Source organism: Hyperolius riggenbachi, chromosome 1, assembly GCF_040937935.1.
Source record: "Hyperolius riggenbachi isolate aHypRig1 chromosome 1, aHypRig1.pri, whole genome shotgun sequence".
Lineage (NCBI taxonomy): Eukaryota > Metazoa > Chordata > Amphibia > Anura > Hyperoliidae > Hyperolius > Hyperolius riggenbachi.
The window spans coordinates 159,036,828-159,054,774 of record NC_090646.1 but is presented as its reverse complement, the minus strand read 5'-3'; the positions used below and the strand labels follow the sequence as shown (position 1 = coordinate 159,054,774).

At 44.7% G+C, this 17,947-nt stretch overlaps 1 protein-coding gene across 1 annotated transcript; it reads left to right on the top strand.

Moving 5' to 3' along the window:
- Window positions 1-2,993: 2,993 nt before the first annotated feature.
- LOC137546559 (uncharacterized) lies at window positions 2,994-10,627 on the top strand. The gene is made up of 4 exons (XM_068269187.1): window positions 2,994-3,058; window positions 4,584-4,973; window positions 8,453-8,888; window positions 10,288-10,627. Exons 1-4 carry the CDS (start codon window positions 3,010-3,012, stop codon window positions 10,625-10,627), a joined length of 1,215 nt encoding a protein of 404 aa, XP_068125288.1. The 5' UTR covers window positions 2,994-3,009.
- The last annotated feature ends 7,320 nt before the right edge of the window (window positions 10,628-17,947 follow it).

Here is a 17,947-nt window from a genome sequence, read left to right as displayed (position 1 = left end):
TGTTTATAATCCAGTGGACCCCTGCAGCTTGTCAGTCTTTGCTTGTCTTTAGCACAGACTACACCTGCTCTCGGTTGCTCGATAGCTGCTCGATTGTATCTCTTTTTTTCTTTGTTGCCTAACATCGCGACAAAGAATCAGGATGTTCCTGATTGTAGGATACTTCCTACTTTTTCTGCATCTCTCACCAGGTATGTATATTCCATCAGGATAAAGGCTGTGCGCTGTGTGGTTACTAGGGCTGCCAGTAGATCCTGCAGACATTGGGGTGATAGCACACATACTTGTCCAATGACCATATTCAGAATAATATGAAATCACTACACAAAATCGTTATTTTCGTGTTTCACACAATAATTATAAAAATAATAATAACCATAATTAATAATAATTACAAAAATTATTGTAATTACGAAAAATGTATAAATAGCTGCAATTACATTTTGCATCATTTTTCCCGATTTCAGTAGTGTCTGAATCACACCAGAAACATGCATGCAGTTAATCTTGCCAGATCTGACAATGTCAGAAACACCTGATCTGCTGCATGCTTGTTCAGGGTCTATGGCTAAGGGCTCGTTTCCACTATCGCGAATCTGCATGCGTCCAACGCATGCAGATTCGCACATGTAATACAAGTGAATGGACCTGTTTCCACTGTAGCGTTTGCGTGGTGCGTTTTTATGAGCGGTGAAAAAACGCACAAAAGAGCCAACGAATTCGCCTGCTAGTGGAATGCATGCGAATCGCCGCTAATGTATTTAATAGGGAAATCGCATGCGTTTTTTTACGCGTTATTTTACGCGATTACGCATGCGATTCCGCATAGGAACCAATGTAAATTAACACAGGCAGTGACATGGTTAAAAATGCACATAGCCTAACCTATGCGAAATCGCATGCGTAATCGCGTAAAATAACGCGTAAAAAAACGCACCTGCATGCGATTTCTTCTGCGGTGGAATCCAGGCGATTCCGCACCGCTACAGTGGAAATGAGCCCTAAAAGTATTAGAGGCAGAGGATCAGCAGGATAGCCAGGCAACTGGTATTGCTTAAAAGATGGAAATCTGGCAGGCTCCATATCACTTTAGCTTCAGTTGTCCTTTAAACTGATGGCTAACACGGTACAACACTCTACTATGTCCCAAAAACAGATAAGATAATTGGCTTCCCCTAAAAAATGTGACCTAGACTATGATACATACACTACACAATACATACATAGACATATGACTATGGTAGGGATTAGATTGTGAGCGTCTCTGTGACAGTTAGTGACAAGACAATATACTCTGTACAGCACTGTGGAAAATGTCGGCGCAATATAAATACTAAATAAATCATCATAATTTATAAAACGCATTGAAAATCGCAAATGCAAAATGTGAACAAATGGTAATGTCATTTATTTCCCAAGTGAGACTATTAAAGGATACTTTAGCGCTTACTAAATTCTGAAATTGATGCCAATGTTGTGTGTGTGTGTGTGTGTGTGGGGGGGGGGGGGGGGATGTGCGCATAGCCTTACTGCACCTCCAGTGGCCTGGTGTCTCTCTCCATTCTTCTTAATAAGGTCCCGCTGTGGTCGGCAGGGTCGGTGCAGCCGCAGTATGGCCTGAAACACACCAGAGGAGTTTTTCTGAGCGTTTTGAGTTTTTAAATCTGCTGCTAATGTTATCCTATGTGTCTGTGCACACTGGAGCAATGAGGTTTTGTAAAAAACCCTATAGCATTACATTGGGAAGAGCTTTTAGAGGTTTCAAAACCTCTTCCCAATGTAATGCTATGGGGGATTTTTACAAAACCTTATTGCTCCAGTGTGCACAGACACACAGGATAACATTAGCAGCAGATTTAAAAACTCAAAACGCTCAGAAAAACTCCTCTGGTGTGTTTCAGGCCTCAGGCCCAGTGCACACCAAAACCGCTAGCAGATCCGCAATACGCTAGCGGTTTTGGGAGCTGATTTCAGAGCGATTCTAGGTATGTTTAGAGAGGTTTTCTAAACATACCTAGCGGATTTGGGTGCGTTTTTGTGTAGCAGATTACACATATTGTTACAGTAAAAGCTGTTACTGAACAGCTTCTGTAACAAAAATGCCTGGCAAACCGCTCTGAACTAGCGTTTTTCAGAGCGGTTTGCGTTTTTCCTATACTTTACATTGAGGACGAAACGCTTCCGAAAACCGCAAACGCGCAGCAGGAGGCGCTATTGCAGCTGGGCAAAAACCTCAAACCACCGGTGTGCACCATCCCATTGCAATACATTAGACAAGCATTTTTATAGGCGGATGCGGCCGGCGGATCGCTTCAAAAACCGCTCGGTGTGCACTGGGCCTAAGTCCGCGGGAGTACGGGTGCATTCCTGTGGGAAGACGTAGCCTGTGCACATGCCCTCTGGTGCCTAAGCAGACATACTGCGCATGCGCTAAAGATATAATGGATGAAAATGGATAAACAGTGTATTTTAATTTTTCCCATATTTTCCATTTAAAATGCATAGAAAATCAGCTAATTATAAAAAAGTCACCTACAAAAAGCCTAATTTGTCCTGAAAAAAACAATATATAGATCATTTAGGTGTGATAGGTAGTGATAAATTATTGCCAGAGTAATCAGAGCTGCATTGAACTGTGTAAACAACCTCAGTAGCGTATTAACTGACACAACATTATTTGGTAAAGACAATGAGAAATTATATTCCATAAAAAACAAAAATCTAGTATCTGTAAGTGTCTTTCATAAGCCAATTTGTATATTTAGGATTCATATGCAAAGCAAGTGATGCTAGAAGGGTGTTTCCCCATATCAACCAATCAGCTTTTAGCCTTAGGCCATATTATGATGTCATCATGACTCAGCAATTTTGTTTATAATCCAGTGGACCCCTGCAGCTTGTCAGTCTTTGCTTGTCTTTAGCACAGACTACACCTGCTCTCGGTTGCTCGATAGCTGCTCGATTGTATCTTTTTTTCTTTGTTGCCTAACATCGCAACAAAGAATCAGGATGTTCCTGATTGTAGGATACTTCCTACTTTTTCTGCATCTCTCACCAGGTATGTATATTCCATCAGGATAAAGGCTGTGCGCCGTGTGGTTACTAGGGCTGCCAGTAGATCCTGCAGACATTGGGGTGATAGCACACATACTTGTCCAAATTATAAATAACATGAAATCGTTCCATGAAATTGTTATTTTCGTGTTTCACGCGATAATTTATTGCAAAAATAATCGTAATTATGAAAATTATTGTAATTACAAAATAAATTGTAAATAGCCGTAATTTGATATTTCACATCATTTTTCGCAATTCCAGTTTTTCAGCAATGATGGTAATTGCAGTAACAAAAATTGCGTAGTGATAATTAGCACATTTTGATCATCACTAGTAATGAGACTTAGGCTTCTTGCACACCAAGACTTTGCATTAGGTGGCACGTTAAGGTCGCATAACGTGCACCTAACACAACGTATGGTGCTGCAAAAGCCGACGGTAGAGTGAGCCGCGTTCGGCGGCTCGATTCCTATAATGTCTCCCAGAGTGGCGCTGATTGGCCAGCGGGACCACGTGATGCGGAGCGAGACACTCCGCATCACGTGGTCCCGCCGGCCAATCAGCTGCCGCCAGTGCAGTGAATATTAAGTAGCCATGTGCGCGGCTACTGTAGCTGGCTCTCCCCGCCTCCTCTCCGCCCCCCACTGCGCATGTGCAAACAGTCTAACGCGGCTATAGCCGCTCCAACGCCGTAGCATGCTGCACTTTGCACCGAACGTGCAGCATTACATGTAACGCAACGTGGGCTGTGTGAACAGCCCACTTGTGTTACATTGCTGTGCGTTGGGGGAGCGTTACAGGCGCACTAACGTGCGCCTGTAACGTCTTGGTGTGTAAGCAGCCTAAATGTTAAAATTTTAAACAATAAGCCTGATTGGCTGTGTTTATTACTTCATTTTTCTAAATGATTCAAAATATACCAATAGGTATTTTATTTTTTTCTTTAGTAAACATAAATGGATGAGCACCAAAAAATATTGTAAACCTACAATCATTTTTAACATGTCCCATAAAAACAGCACAAATAACAATTAAGAAGTACCTAGTGCCTGGATCCCACCACTACCTGCATAATATGCTGTGGCCACAGCAAACTCAAACTAGAGCTCGGGACACAGTGCTCCTTACATAAGGTTCAGAGTCTGAAGAATGGCCCTTCGTAGACAGTGCGTTCCTTATCTGTGAATAGTCAGTCTTCAGACTGTGAGCTTTATGGTTGGGAGCACTGTTGCCCGATTCATTGCTAGAGCTCTAGTTTGAATTTGCTGTGGCTACACCATATTATGCAGGTAGTTGGTGGGTTCCAGACACTAGGTACTTTTTAAATGTTATTGCTTATGCTGTTTATATAAAAAATGTTGTGCGCCTACTGCCTACCCATGTGTGTGCACTGTGATGTTTTCTTAAGGCCTCCGGTCTATTCTTTTTTGGGGGGAGGGGGGGGGGTTGGTTCGTTTATAGATTGACTGCTATCCTGTCTCCTATTTTCCTCTTTCCTTAACAATTTTTTTCTTATCTTTCTTTAGCTGCGGAAATCACTTCGGTGAGACTACTGGCTGGTGGGCTGTATGCCGGCGCGGGATCGCGACTGCTCATCCCGTGCATCTTCTCTATGGATGATCTTACCCACACTCACAAGATCAGCCTGGAATGGAGAAGGACTCCAGGAGATGGCAGAGCTTACACTACCTTTGCTCTTCTGGAGGACAACAGTGTGGATTTGGTGGAGAAACACTCTAGCCAGAGGACGGAGTTCTTTATCTCCCAGTTCCGCCAGGGGAACTGCTCTCTGGTTATTGATCCGCTCCACAGCAATGATGATGGCATCTATGAGCCTCACATTGCCATCGATGGTGTCCAGTATGAGCCGACTCCAAGTACTGCTGTCTATGTCTGGGACAACAGTGAGGAATCAGGTAAGGGTTTACTCTGAACGTATTACTGTTTGTACTGTGTATGTATGTATGTATATGTGTATGTATGTATGTATGTATGTATATGTATGTGTGTGTGTGTGTGTGTGTATATATCTCTATCTCTATCTCTCTCCACTTAACGACCGCCTAACGCCGATAGGCGTCGTTAGTGGTTTAGCATGGAAACGGCCTTTCCATGCCAGTTCACGGAGGGTGTCTCCGTGAACAGCCTGCGAGCCGCCGCAGATTTCCCCTTTCCCCCAGGCCCCTTTTACACTTGCATTGCAAGTGTGTGTAGCGTTACCCTGTATTACAGCAGGATAATTCAGTGGCAATGCGAGACAATGGGGCCTAGCACACTAAACGCGTCGCGTTGCACTGGAAGTTTCCAATTCGCCACCAAGCCGTTACAAAGTCAACAGCGCGTTACTGCCGGACTTCTGCGGTGGAAGTGATGTAATGTAAGACAATGGGTGATACATACCTTGTAAAAAGGTTTGCACCGGCATTTTGGCGTGCATGAGCGGAATGACCGGGATCCCTGGGAATCCCAGTTACGTACTTCCTGTTCAGCAGGGAGTATGTCATCGGGTGAGGGGCGTGCTATGATTATGACCAGGGCCGCCATCAGAAATTTAGGGGCCCCTCACACATCAGGCCTGGCCCCCCTCCTTAGGCCCACCCACTGGTTGCTGTGCCAGCCCACTAGCCACCCCACCCCTGTGCCCGTGCGCGAAGTGCACTGCGGCGAAAAATGTGCATGGCTCTGACACTGATGAAAGCGGCATGCACAGCGTGATGCAGCAAAAAGTGGGCGTGACCATGGTATGTTGTGGGTGGAGCCAAATACTAGCAAAATACGGATAGTCCCCGGTTAACAAATGAGATAGGGACTTGTAGGTCCGTTCTTATTATTTATCCATTCTCTCCCCCTCTTTTCTTCCTGTGCCTCTTTTGTCCCCCTCTCTCACCTCAGTTTGTGCCTCATTTGTGTCCCTCTGTGTGACCTCATGTTCCTGTCTCATCTCTTTTCTCCCTGTGCCTCTTTTGTCTACCTCTGTTCCCCCTGTGCCTCTTTTATCCCCATCTGTTACATCTTGTCCCCTTCTGTCTCAGCTCATCCCCCTGCCCTAGCCAGGTATAGGTGCCCCCAGTATAAGTAGCCAGCTATAGGAGGTGCCCCAGTATAGGTAGCCTGGTGTAGATCCCCCCCCCCCCCCCCCAGTATAGGTAGCCTGGTATGGGTGGTGCACCAGTATAGGTTAGCCAGGTACAGGTGCCCCCAGTATAGGTAGCAAGCTATAGGCATCCCAGTATAAGTAGCCAAGTATAGGTGGTGCCCCAGTATAGGTAGCCAGGTACAGGTGGTGCCTCAGTAAAGGTAGCCAAATAAAGGTTGTGTCCCAGTATAGGTAGCCAGGTATAGGTGGTTCCAGCCCCAGTATAAGTAGCTAGGTATAGGTGGTGCCCCAGTATAGGTAACTAGGTATAGGTGGTTCCTTTCCCAGTATAGGTAGCCAGGTATATGTGGTGCCCCAATATAGGTAGCCAGGTGTAGGTGGTGGCCCAGTATAGGTAGCCGTTAGCCAGATATAGGCGGTGCTCATCTGCTCCCCACGTTCAAGCGCTGATGTCACTCTTCTCTCAGTGCTGGAACGCGGTGTGTTGGTTAGTGAGCCACAGGCCCGCATCCAGCACATGCGGCCCTTCCAGTGCTTTTGCGGGGGCAGGGCCCCCAGAAGCCCTGGGCCGCTCACTTTAGTGTCAGTTGTCTCCCCCTAATGGCTGCCCTGATTATGACCCTGTCAGTGCACTCTGCCGTGGAGCTATATGGTAGTAATTTTTTGCGTTGCGGTGGGATACGGCAGGAGCATCGCATCCCCACCACAACGCAAAAATAGTTGTAAACCTGCCTCAAATGAACAAGATCCTCATCAGATCATCGTTTTATAGCCGTATTACACAGACATACTTGTGTTTGCTCTGATGTTTCTCTAATCTCTGCTCTGAAGCACTGCATGTTGCACTGTGACTGCTGCTTAGCATGGCTCTCTGCTGGCACAAAGATGGGTGGGATTGCTCATGTCATGTGTACAGAAACCCAGTATCCCTGTGGAAGAAAATATGTTCCTACAGTAAACCAGAGAGGCAAGGTTCACACTTCTTGACTAATTTTCATGCCTTTTCCCGCATGCAAACTTGCATTAGAATTTACAACAAATGTAAGTCAATGGGCTTGTTCATATCTAAATGAGATCTTCACATGTGGAAAAAAGACCTTTACATTTCTGCACAATATTGGTCATTTTGTGCATTCTCATTAAAATCAATGAGCTACTATGAAAAAACTTGTATGGACGCTAATACAGATGGAAAAATTGCCTGTAAGAAACTGCATGTGTTTTCTGCACTGTCAAGTGTGAATCTAGCCTTAGGATATGAAAGGGTGAAATACATTTTACTTTCTGCTTAGTGCAGACTTCTGGATCAATGATACAAACAGAGCCTTATTCTATTGCTATGGTTTCCAGTCAGTTTCCTAAAAAAGAAGCAACAGGCTGAAGTTGTAAGATCATTTTAAAGGACCACTATCATGACAAAGTAGGCAGTTAAAATCTGACAGGTTTTGTGCCAGTCCATCTGCTCATGGGGGATTCTCAGATTTTCTTTGTTTTAAACAGCATTTCCTGAACAGCAGTTTAACTGCTGAAACAGTAAGATACCAGCCGGCTTCCCTACTCACTTGCACACTATTTTGTCAGCTAGACTTTGCAACTGCTGTTTAGGAAATGCTGTTGAAAACAATGTAAACCCTGAGGAGGAGATGGACTAGCCCAAAACCTGTCGGTTCTGTCAGAGTTTAACTGCCTGCTTTTTTTGCGATAGTGGTCCTTTAATGCTGTACAGATACAAATGACACAACATGAGTAGTGGTGGTATTGCACTAAAGTGAACCCAAACTTTAAACTGCACTTGTGAAGGTTACAATAACAACTTGTCATTGCAAACTTCTTCTAAAAAAATGCTAGTTGCATGGCTGTCATGCTCATTGCCAGGTTTTACTACCTAATGAGCCATTGGTAAGGTTAGGGGCAGAGTTGGGACAAGGTCCTCCAGCACCCAAGGCTGAGACAGCAAAGTGTGCCCCTCCACCCCTCCCACCCCAGCCGTCACACACTGATTGCTATTAGACTAAGAGGGCCACAGGGCCCACAACCTCCCCAACACCTTAATAGCTAGTTATCTGGCTTGCAGTCACTGCTATGTATCCCCTTTTCTTATTTCTTTCTGCCTCATACACAATTAGGAATGACAGCTGAATGAATTGTGCGCCCCCTCCTACACTGCGCCCTGAGGCTGGAGCCTCTCCAGCCTATGCCTCGGCCCGGCCCTGGTTAGGGGGGTACTTTTTAAGTAGAAGAGCATACAATAACTTGCACAATAATAACAATTTTTTGTTTATCTTCTGTTTTTGGTAGGACTCTCTCCTGTGGACACCAATAATGCAGACTCAGTGGTAAACCTTATGGATGAGGACAACATTCAGACCTCTACTGCTCAGCCTGGATCTACTCAGCAGGCCACTGATAATGCAAACTCCGTGAAAGACCTTGTGGATGATAACATACAGACCTCTACTGCCCAGCCTGACTCTACTTCTGTGGCTACTACCACTGTGAAGAAAGTAGAGGATCAGTCTACAACAACAAAAGCAGATGTCACCAGTGGTAAAGTTACCACTGCCCAAACAACACCTGAGAAGAAGATGCCAAATGTGTTACAGATGATAACATCAGCTGTAAGCACGGCGGTGAGCACGGCTGTAAACATTCGCCAGAAAGTAACAGACTATGGTGCCGTTATCGCCTTTCTCCTCTTCTTCATGTTGTTCTTCGGCTGGTGGTGTGTTTGGAGGTAAGTATGTGTAAAATCCTCATTAGGGCCGGTTCACATGGGCTTTCGCTGGCGGTGCTATTAGCTAATGCTAAACGCTTCTCTGCAAACAAACAGAGAAGCGTTTTGTATCGGTTTCTGTCGTTTGTTAAAGCATAACATTTTGACCCCCACAGGTGGACACGGAATCGCTGTACTTACTTAGCCTATCCTGGATGCTACATTTAGTGTGCAGGACAAAAATGACATGATGGCATTTAAAAACCGGTGTCCAGCGCTTGAGGGGCAAATGCCACGACTATCATGACCGCCGCATTTAACTCCCGTGTGAACCAGGCCATAATGTCTTTTTAATGTAAAGTATTAGTGTATATGGGTCAGTAAATAACATGTAAATAAAAAATGATATGTTTAAAAAATAATAATAATAAATCCATAGATATTCATTACCTATTCCTAGTCACTGTTAAAGCAAGATCCATTGCAGCCCCCAGTCCCGTATCATTGAAGATCCCCAATAAAATGTCACTTATCATCATGTTCAACTATACAAAATGATTGTAGGCATAGTAATAAAGCCCCTCCCTCCGGCTGCATCCCTACTGGTAGCAGAAGATACTACAACTCCCAAGTGTCAATATTTGAAGGAATCTAAGCAGCCACTAGGGCAAATCTGTGTGTATGGTTCTTATCCACTTGAGGACCGCTGTGTTAAACCCCCCTAAACACGAGGCCATTTTTCATAAGTTGGGCCACTGCAGCTTTAAGGGCTCGCTGCAGGGCCGCACAACTCGGCACACAAGTGACACTCACACTCACACTCACACTTACACACACACACACACACACACACTTTTCTTCCCACCGACAGAACTGGGGTCTGATCATTCCCCCCTTTTTTTTTTTTTTTTTTTTTTTTTTTACAAATATTTTTATTATCATTTTCCCTCCCTCAGTCAGCCTATCACCGCCGATAGCTTCTGTTTTCCCCAAGGGGACAGCCGTGTTACACGGCTGTCCCCAGTACAGCGCTGCCTTAAATCACAGCGCTGTACAGGTATATTAGACAGTGGTTTCTCTGTCTAACAGACTCCGAGCGGCGATCGCCGCTGGGAGACTGAAGAGCTCCGCCTTCCAAGTGGAGATGCGTGTGTATCAGCGCATGCGCTCTCCTGCTAGCCCCATAGAAGGCCGTTCACGTCAATTGGTGTGGAGTGGTCGGCAAGAAGTTATACATGAGATGGCTTCTACTCCTGGATAATAATCAAAAATATTTCCTATGTACAGTGACCATATTTAGAATAACCTAAACAATGCAATAAAGTCCTGTACAATGTTGCTGCTGATAGTTTAGAATGTTTTAAGTTGATCAATGAATGTTATATACTAAAATAGAAAACATTTCTGACTTTGTTTGCAGGTATGTAGGCTACCGTGAGAGACTTGCAACTGAAGACCGAGAATATGCAAAACGAACTCGTAGATATCACAAAAGGCAAAGCCTCATAGAAAGAGTATTTGATTTCTTCGAAAACCTGTATGAGGCGCTTACTTCCAGAAGGAACAGCCTCATAGAAAGAGCAGAAGAACTCTTTGAAAGCATGATATATGAGCTTACTACTTGTAGCTGGGCACGCAGGAGGGCACACAGATGTGCATTCAGATGTAAACGCAGATGTACACGCTGCTTGGAGAATATCAGAATACACGCAATGGAAGCGGGACTCCTACCCAAAACGGAGGAGGACATTGATGAATAAACATCCACAAGGCTTACATTTGTAAATACATTTGTAAATAAATATTTCAAAACTATCACTGAAGTTGTTTTACGAATTGCTGTGTATGTAGTGAATATCGTGTTAAATGCTTGTACAGAACTAAAGTGGCCATACAATCACTGATTTCTGCCATCGACTAACGGCTGATTCGATCGCTCTGCTTGAATCAGTGAGAAATCGGTGCAGCATTTGGCCTGATCAATCACCTGATCGATTTCTGTTCAAAATCGTTTGACTGGGGCGATTGGTCCATACCAGACATTTCAGTTGATCGCCGGTGGATCAGGAGCGCGTTGCTAGCGGCGTTCGATTCAATGACTGACAAAGGTACTCTCACCTGTCCGCTTCACAGCCTGGTCTGTGCTTCTCTCCTGCAGCTGCTCTGTATTCTTCACTTCCGTGTCCCGAGGCACCTGTGTGACGTAATGCAGAGGCTACATAATAGCCTCACAGTGCCCCTAGTGTCTTCTCGCTTCATTACATCACACAGACATGGAAGTGAAGAAGACAGAGTAGCCGGGAAGGAAGAAGTAGAGACCATGCGGCAGAAAGGTGAGGACATCATGACTCAGGGTGAGGTTGTTGGAGGACTGGGACCCGGCAGGCACACACAGATTTGGGTGGCGGCAAAGTGGTGTGCAGAAGGTCCTAAACTGCCCCGTGGGGGCTTCTGATCACCCCCCCACACCCTCAGATCCTCCCCAGACCCCCCCCCAGTGTACTGTATACATCTATTCTCCCCTGTAATCACCCACTGATCACCTGTCAATCACCCCCTGTCCCCACCTGTCACTGCCACCCATCAGATCAGACCCTAACCTGCCCCTTGTGGGCACCCAATTACCCGCCCACAACCTCAGATCGCCTGCAGACCCACCCTCAGATCACCTCCCAAGTGCATTGGTTACATCTGTTCTCCCCTCTAATCACTCACTGATCACCCATCAATCACCTCCGGTCACCACCTGTCACTGCTACCCATCAGATCAGACCCTAATCTGCCCCTTGGGCACCCAATCACCCGCCCACACCCTCAAATCACCCTCAGACCCGCCTGAACACCTCTCCAGTGCATTATTTACATCTGTTCTCCCCTCTAATCACCCACTGATCACTCATCAATCACCCCCTGTCACCAGGGACGGATCTAGACCAAGTTGCGCCTGGGGCAAGGTCAGGTTTTGGCGCCTAAACTGCCATTCCCCATCCAAATTTTGCCGCCTTTTTTAAAGGGGAACTGAAGAGAGAGGTATATGGAGGCTGCCATGTTTATTTCCTTTTAAGCAATACCAGTTGCCTGGCAGCCCTGCTGATCCTCTGCCTCTAATACTATTAGCCATAGCCCCTGAACAAGCATGCAGCAGATCAGGTGTTTCAGACTTTAAAGTCAGATATGACAAGACTAGCTGCATGCTTGTTTCTGGTGTTATTCAGGTAGTACTGCAGAGAAATAGAGCAGCAGGGCTGCCAGGCAACTGGTATTGATTAAAAGGAAATAAATATGGCAGCCTCCGTATACCTCTTACTTCAGTTCCCCTTTAAGAATTCAACAAACTGCGCCTGGGGCAAGAGACCCGCTGCCCCCCCCCCCCCTAGATCCGTCCCTGCCTGTCACTCATACCCATCAGATCCCCCTCAGACCCCCTTCCGATCACCTCCCTAGTGCATTGATTGCATCTATTCTCCCCTCTAATCACCCCCTGAGACACCCATCAATCACCTCCTGTTACCCCCTAGCACTCCTATCCATCAGATCAGGCCCTAATCTGCCCCCTGCGGGCTTCTGATCACTCAGCCAAACCCTCAATCGCCCCACCGCAGTGACAGAATTTTTTTTTTTCTGATCACTGCTGGTCTCTACAACTTAATTGTGGCTGAGACCAATCGTTATGCCACACAATGGCAACCGCCAATCCAAAAAGCTACCATGCCCAGCCTTTTCGGTGGAAACCATTCCAAGTTTCCAAACGTAACATTTTTTTGCGGTCTTCTCCTTAACATGGGTCTAGTCAAAAAGAATGTATTGCGGTCTTATTGGTCTACACACCCAATACATCACATGCCCATGTTCTCTGCTGCCATGTCCAGGTCACGATTTGAGAACATCCTGTGCTTCCTGCACTTCAGTGCCAATACAACCTGTCATCTAAGAGGCCACCCTGCTTATGACCGGTTCCACAAAATCCGGCCCCTCATAGACCACCTGTCATCAAAATTTGCAGATGCTTATACCCCTGAACAGTCATTTTGAGGCATTTGGTTTCCAGACTACTCCTCACGGTTTTGGGCCCCTAAAATGCCAGGGCAGTATAGGAACCCCACCAAGTGACCCCATTTTAAAAAGACACCCCAAGGTATTCCGTTAGGTGTATGGTGAGTTCATAGAAGATTTTATTTTTTTGTCACAAGTTAGTGGAAAATGAAGAAAAAAAACAATAAATCAATTTCCGCTAACTTGTGACAAAAAAATAAAATCTTCTATGAACTCACCATACTCCTAACGGAATACCTTGAGGTGTCTTCTTTCTAAAATGGGGCCACTTGTGGGGTTCCTATACCGCCCTGGCATTTTAGGGTCCCTAAAGCATGGGGAGTAGTCTAGAAACCAAATGCCTCAAAATGACCTGTGAAATCCTGAAGGTACTTATAGGACTACTCCGTAGGAGTAGTACAATTTTGCAACTGGGTTGGACGTTCATCGCATCTATTTTTTTTCTGTGGTACTCATAGGACGTTGGGCCCCTTAGCGCACCTAGGCTGCAAAAAAGTGCCACACATGTGGTATCGCCGTACTCAGGAGAAGTAGTATAATGTGTTTCAGGGTGTATTTTTACACATACCCATGCTGGGTGGGAGAAATATCTCTGTATGGACAATTGTGTGTAGTAAAAAAAAAAAAAAAATCAAACAATTGTCATTTACAGAGATTTCTCCCACCCAGCATGGGTATGTGTAAAAATACACCCCAAAACACATTATACTATTTCTCTAGAAATAGTATAAATCAAGGAAAAAAGAGCACTCAAGGAAGAGCACTCAAGGAAGCTCTTTCCTGATTGGTCACAATGCACCACAAGAGGGACTGAAGGATACACCAATCAGCTAGTGGAACAGCCAAAGCTAGAGCCAATTATTGGCTCTAGCTTTGGCTATTCCACTAGCAGATTGGTGTATCCTTCTGTCCCTCTTGTGGTGCATAGTGACCAATCAGGAAAGGGCTTCCTTGAGTGCTCTTTTCTCCGTGATTTCTAGGATATTTAAAGATTTTACTGCTGCCATCCTCCACATACAAGGGATTCCCGACCAAGTATTGAGTGCATAACTGAACATAATTATTTGAAGGTAGACTCTTTTTTTTTTTTTTTTTTTTTTTTTTTTTTTTTTTTTTTTTTTTTGCTTTAAAAACACTTTTCTTGTATTGGTCGGATGAAATATGCTAATTTTTTGAGATAGGAATTTTGGGTTTTCATGAGCTGTATGCCAAAATCATCAATATTAAAACAATAAAAGGCTTGAACTACTTCAGTTGTGTGTAATGAATCTAAAATATGTGAAAGTCTAATGTTTATCAGTACATTACAGAAAATAATGAACTGTATCACAATATGCTAATTTTTTGAGAAGGACCTGTATGTATTAGCAGGGGGTGTGATGCCTAGGATGGGAAGAGGTGGGGCTTGTAGGTGATTATTTATTACCTTTTTTAACATTATTACTTGCAATGTGTGCAATCCTATTGGACCACCTCATGATTGAAAGGTCCTTTGACTTAGTTATAATACAGGAACAAAGGGGTATGCTGGTGGGAGTAACCCGTTTCCTCCCCTCCCAGCATCCTCTGGAGCCATCAATCCACTATAAAAGGGCGAGGTGAGCAGAATGGACTCATTTGGCTGCTGGTAGTGGCCTAATCTATTTATTAAGCTACCTTTATATGTGATGTTTTATAGTGTACTAGCCGACCCGAGGCGTAGCATACGCCGCATAAGAGTGTAGAGGGCAGGAAGGGGGTATTGGGCACTGCGGCGGGGAGGGGGGTTGGACCCCCCCTCAACTGGGCCCCCCATGTTTGCTCTACCTCCAGCTTAAGCTCAGCAGGAACCCCCCCCTCACCTGGGTCCCCCATGTGCACTCCTCCTCCAGCTTAAGCTCAGCAGGAACCCCCCCCCCCCCTCACCTGGGTCCCCCATGTGCACTCCCCCTCCTGCTTAAGCACAGTAGCAGCCGCCACTATTAGTAAGAGGCCGCGGGCGGGGATGACTCACCTCTTCCGTGTTCCACTGTCGTCACTTCCTGCAATGCCGCACACTGTATTGGTGTAATTTGCCTTTTTAAAACAGAAGGAAATCTGCAATAATTCAGTGAACATTTGTGGTTACCCACAATGCACTGCTACTAAATATGCAACTTACCCCTTTTCCCCCTTGGTAAGCCAAGCAAGCATCCAGAGCCGCTGGTGTATAGCAAGCATATAGCTTTAAATTTTACACAGTCATATCAATCGCACATGTAGACAGCCTGTTTCAGACTTTTGGTCCTCATCTGTGCATGGCAAGGATTGATATGTCTGAATAAGATAGGGCTTGGACCAGTACAACAGAGTAACCAAGCAGCTCAGGTTGACCCAAACCACTCGGAATGTATAGGGGGATACAAGTGACCAAAAAGACCTCCTACTAAAAAAAGCAAAGCTTGGTGTAATTTGCCTTCCTAAAACAGAAGGAAATATGCAATAATTCAGCTATAAGTGAACATTTGTGGTTACCCACAATGCACCGCTACTAAATATGCAAATTATTCCTTTTCACCCTTGGTAAGTCAAGCAGGCCTATAGATTTAAAGGGACACTGTAGGGGGGTCGGGGGAAAATGAGTTGAATTTACCCGGGGCTTCTATTGGTCCCCTGCAGACATCCTGTGCCGCGCAGCCACTCACCGATGCTCTGGCCCCGCCTCCAGTTCACTTCTGGAATTTCAGACTTTAAAGTCTGAAAACCACTGCGCCTGCGTTGCTGTGTCCTCGATCCCGCTGATGTCACCAGGAGCATACTGCGTAGGCCCAGTATGGTCTGTGTCTGCGCAGTACTCTCTTGGTGGCATCAGCGGGATTGAGGACATTGCAACGCAGGCGCAGTGGTTTTCAGACTTTAAAGTCTGAAATTCCAGAAGTGAACCAGAGGCGGGGCCGAAGCATGGGTGAGTGGCTGCATGGGCACAGGATGTCTGCAGGGGACCGTTAGAAGCCCCGGGTAAGTTCAACTCATTTTCCCCCTACTACCCTACAGTATCCCTTTAAGCTTTACATAGTCATATCAAACCCACATGTGACAGCCTATTTCAGACGTTTGGTCCTCATCAGTACTTAGCAGGGATTGATATGGCTGTATGAGATAGGGCTTGGACCAGTACAACAGAGTAACCAAGCAGCTCAGGGTGACCCAAACTACTAAGAATGTATAGGAGGATAAAAGAGACCAAAAAGCCCTCCTACTAAAAAAAGCAAAGCTTGGTGTAATTTTCCTTCTTAAAACAGAAGCAAATCTGCAATAATTCAGCTATAAGTGAACATTTGTGGTTACCCACAATGCACTGCTACTGAATATGCAAATTATCCCTCTATGCCCTTGGTTTGATATGACAATACTTCTTCTTCTTCTTCTTCTTGCTTGGACCAGCCCCTTCTTCTTGCTTGGACCGGCCCTGGGGGCAGGGCGCTACTTCTTCTTCTTGCTTGAAGGTTGAGGCACTTACTGTATTATATATATATATATATATATATATATAATATATATATATAGATATATTTTAGCACTTTAGGTACTCTAGGCACTTAGCACTTTGGTTATCACTGACGAAGTTTCCAATTAAGGAAACGAAACATGTGGGGTTGTTAATATACATGCATTGTGAGTTTGGAGGAGAGTCTGACCGACAAATGACCTTTATCCCCAACCCAATTTATGTATCACTTTTTGCACTAAGGGGTAGTATAACTGTTCAAACTATTTATTTTGACCCGAATTTATTAAAAGCTACATTTTATTAATAGCCAATCTCCGAAAAAAGGTTTATCTAGTGTTTTTTGGTACTAGCTAAGTACTTAAACTGGCAGGAGGCGCCCGGTAGACGATTATATATTCAACTCTATAGGTAGTATACACAATAATAAATCTATATATATTAGTAAGTGCCTCAACCTTCAAGCAAGAAGAAGAAGTAGCGCCCTGCCCCCAGGGCCGGTCCAAGCAAGAAGAAGGGGCTGGTCCAAGCAAGAAGAAGAAGTATTGTCATATCAAACCAAGGGCAAAGAGGGATCATTTGCATATTCAGTAGCAGTGCATTGTGGGTAACCACAAATGTTCACTTATAGCTGAATTATTGCAGATTTGCTTCTGTTTTAAGAAGGAAATTTACACCAAGCTTTCCTTTTTTTAGTAGGAGGGTTTTTTGGTCTCTTTTATCCTCCTATACATTCTTAGTAGTTTGGGTCACCCTGAGTTGCTTGGCTACTCTGTTGTACTGGTCCAAGCCCTATCTCATACAGCCATATCAATCACTGCTATGTACTGATGAGGACCAAACATCTGAAATAGGCTGTCACATGTGAGTTTGATATGACTGTGTATAACTTAAAGCTGTAGGCTTGCTTGACTTACCAAGGGTGAAAAGGAATAATTTGCATATTTAGTAGCGGAGCATTGTGGGTAATCACAAATGTTCACTTATAGCTGAATTATTGCAGATTTTCTTCTGTTTTAAGAAGTAAAATTACACCAAGATTTAATTTTTTTGCTAAAATATCTTTTTTGTACCTTTTATCCACCTATACCTTCCGAGTGGTTTGGGCCACCCTGAGCTGCTTGGTTACTCTGTTGTACTGGTCCAAGCCCTATCTCATACAGCCATATCAATCCTTGACATGTACAGATGAGGACCAAAAGTCTGAAACAGGCTGTCACATGTGGCTTTGATATGGCTGTGTAAAATTTAAAGCTATAGGCTTGCTATACACCAGTGGTTCTGGATGCTTGCTTGGCTTACTAAGGGTGAAAAGGAATTATTTGCATATTTTGTAGCAGTGCATTGTGGGTAACCACAAATGTTCACTTATAGCTGAATTGCATATTTCCTTCTGTTTTAGGAAGGCAAATTGCACCAAGCTTTGCTTTTTTTAGTAGGAGGTCTTTTTGGTCCCTTTTATCCCCCTATACATTCCGAGTGGTTTGGGTCACCCTGGGCTGCTTGGTTACTCTGTTGTACTGGTCCAAGCCCTATCTCATACAGCCATATCAATCCTTGC

What these genes read in the sequence shown, in the direction of transcription:
- LOC137546559 (XM_068269187.1), top strand. Translation starts at nt 3,010, where the DNA reads ATGTTCCTGATTGTAGGATACTTCCTACTTTTTCTGCATCTCTCACCA. An exon ending in TTTTCTGCATCTCTCACCAG is followed by an intron (nt 3,059 to 4,583) that starts GTATGTATATTC and finishes ATCTTTCTTTAG; the next exon opens with CTGCGGAAATCACTTCGGTG. An exon ending in GGCTGGTGGTGTGTTTGGAG is followed by an intron (nt 8,889 to 10,287) that starts GTAAGTATGTGT and finishes CTTTGTTTGCAG; the next exon opens with GTATGTAGGCTACCGTGAGA.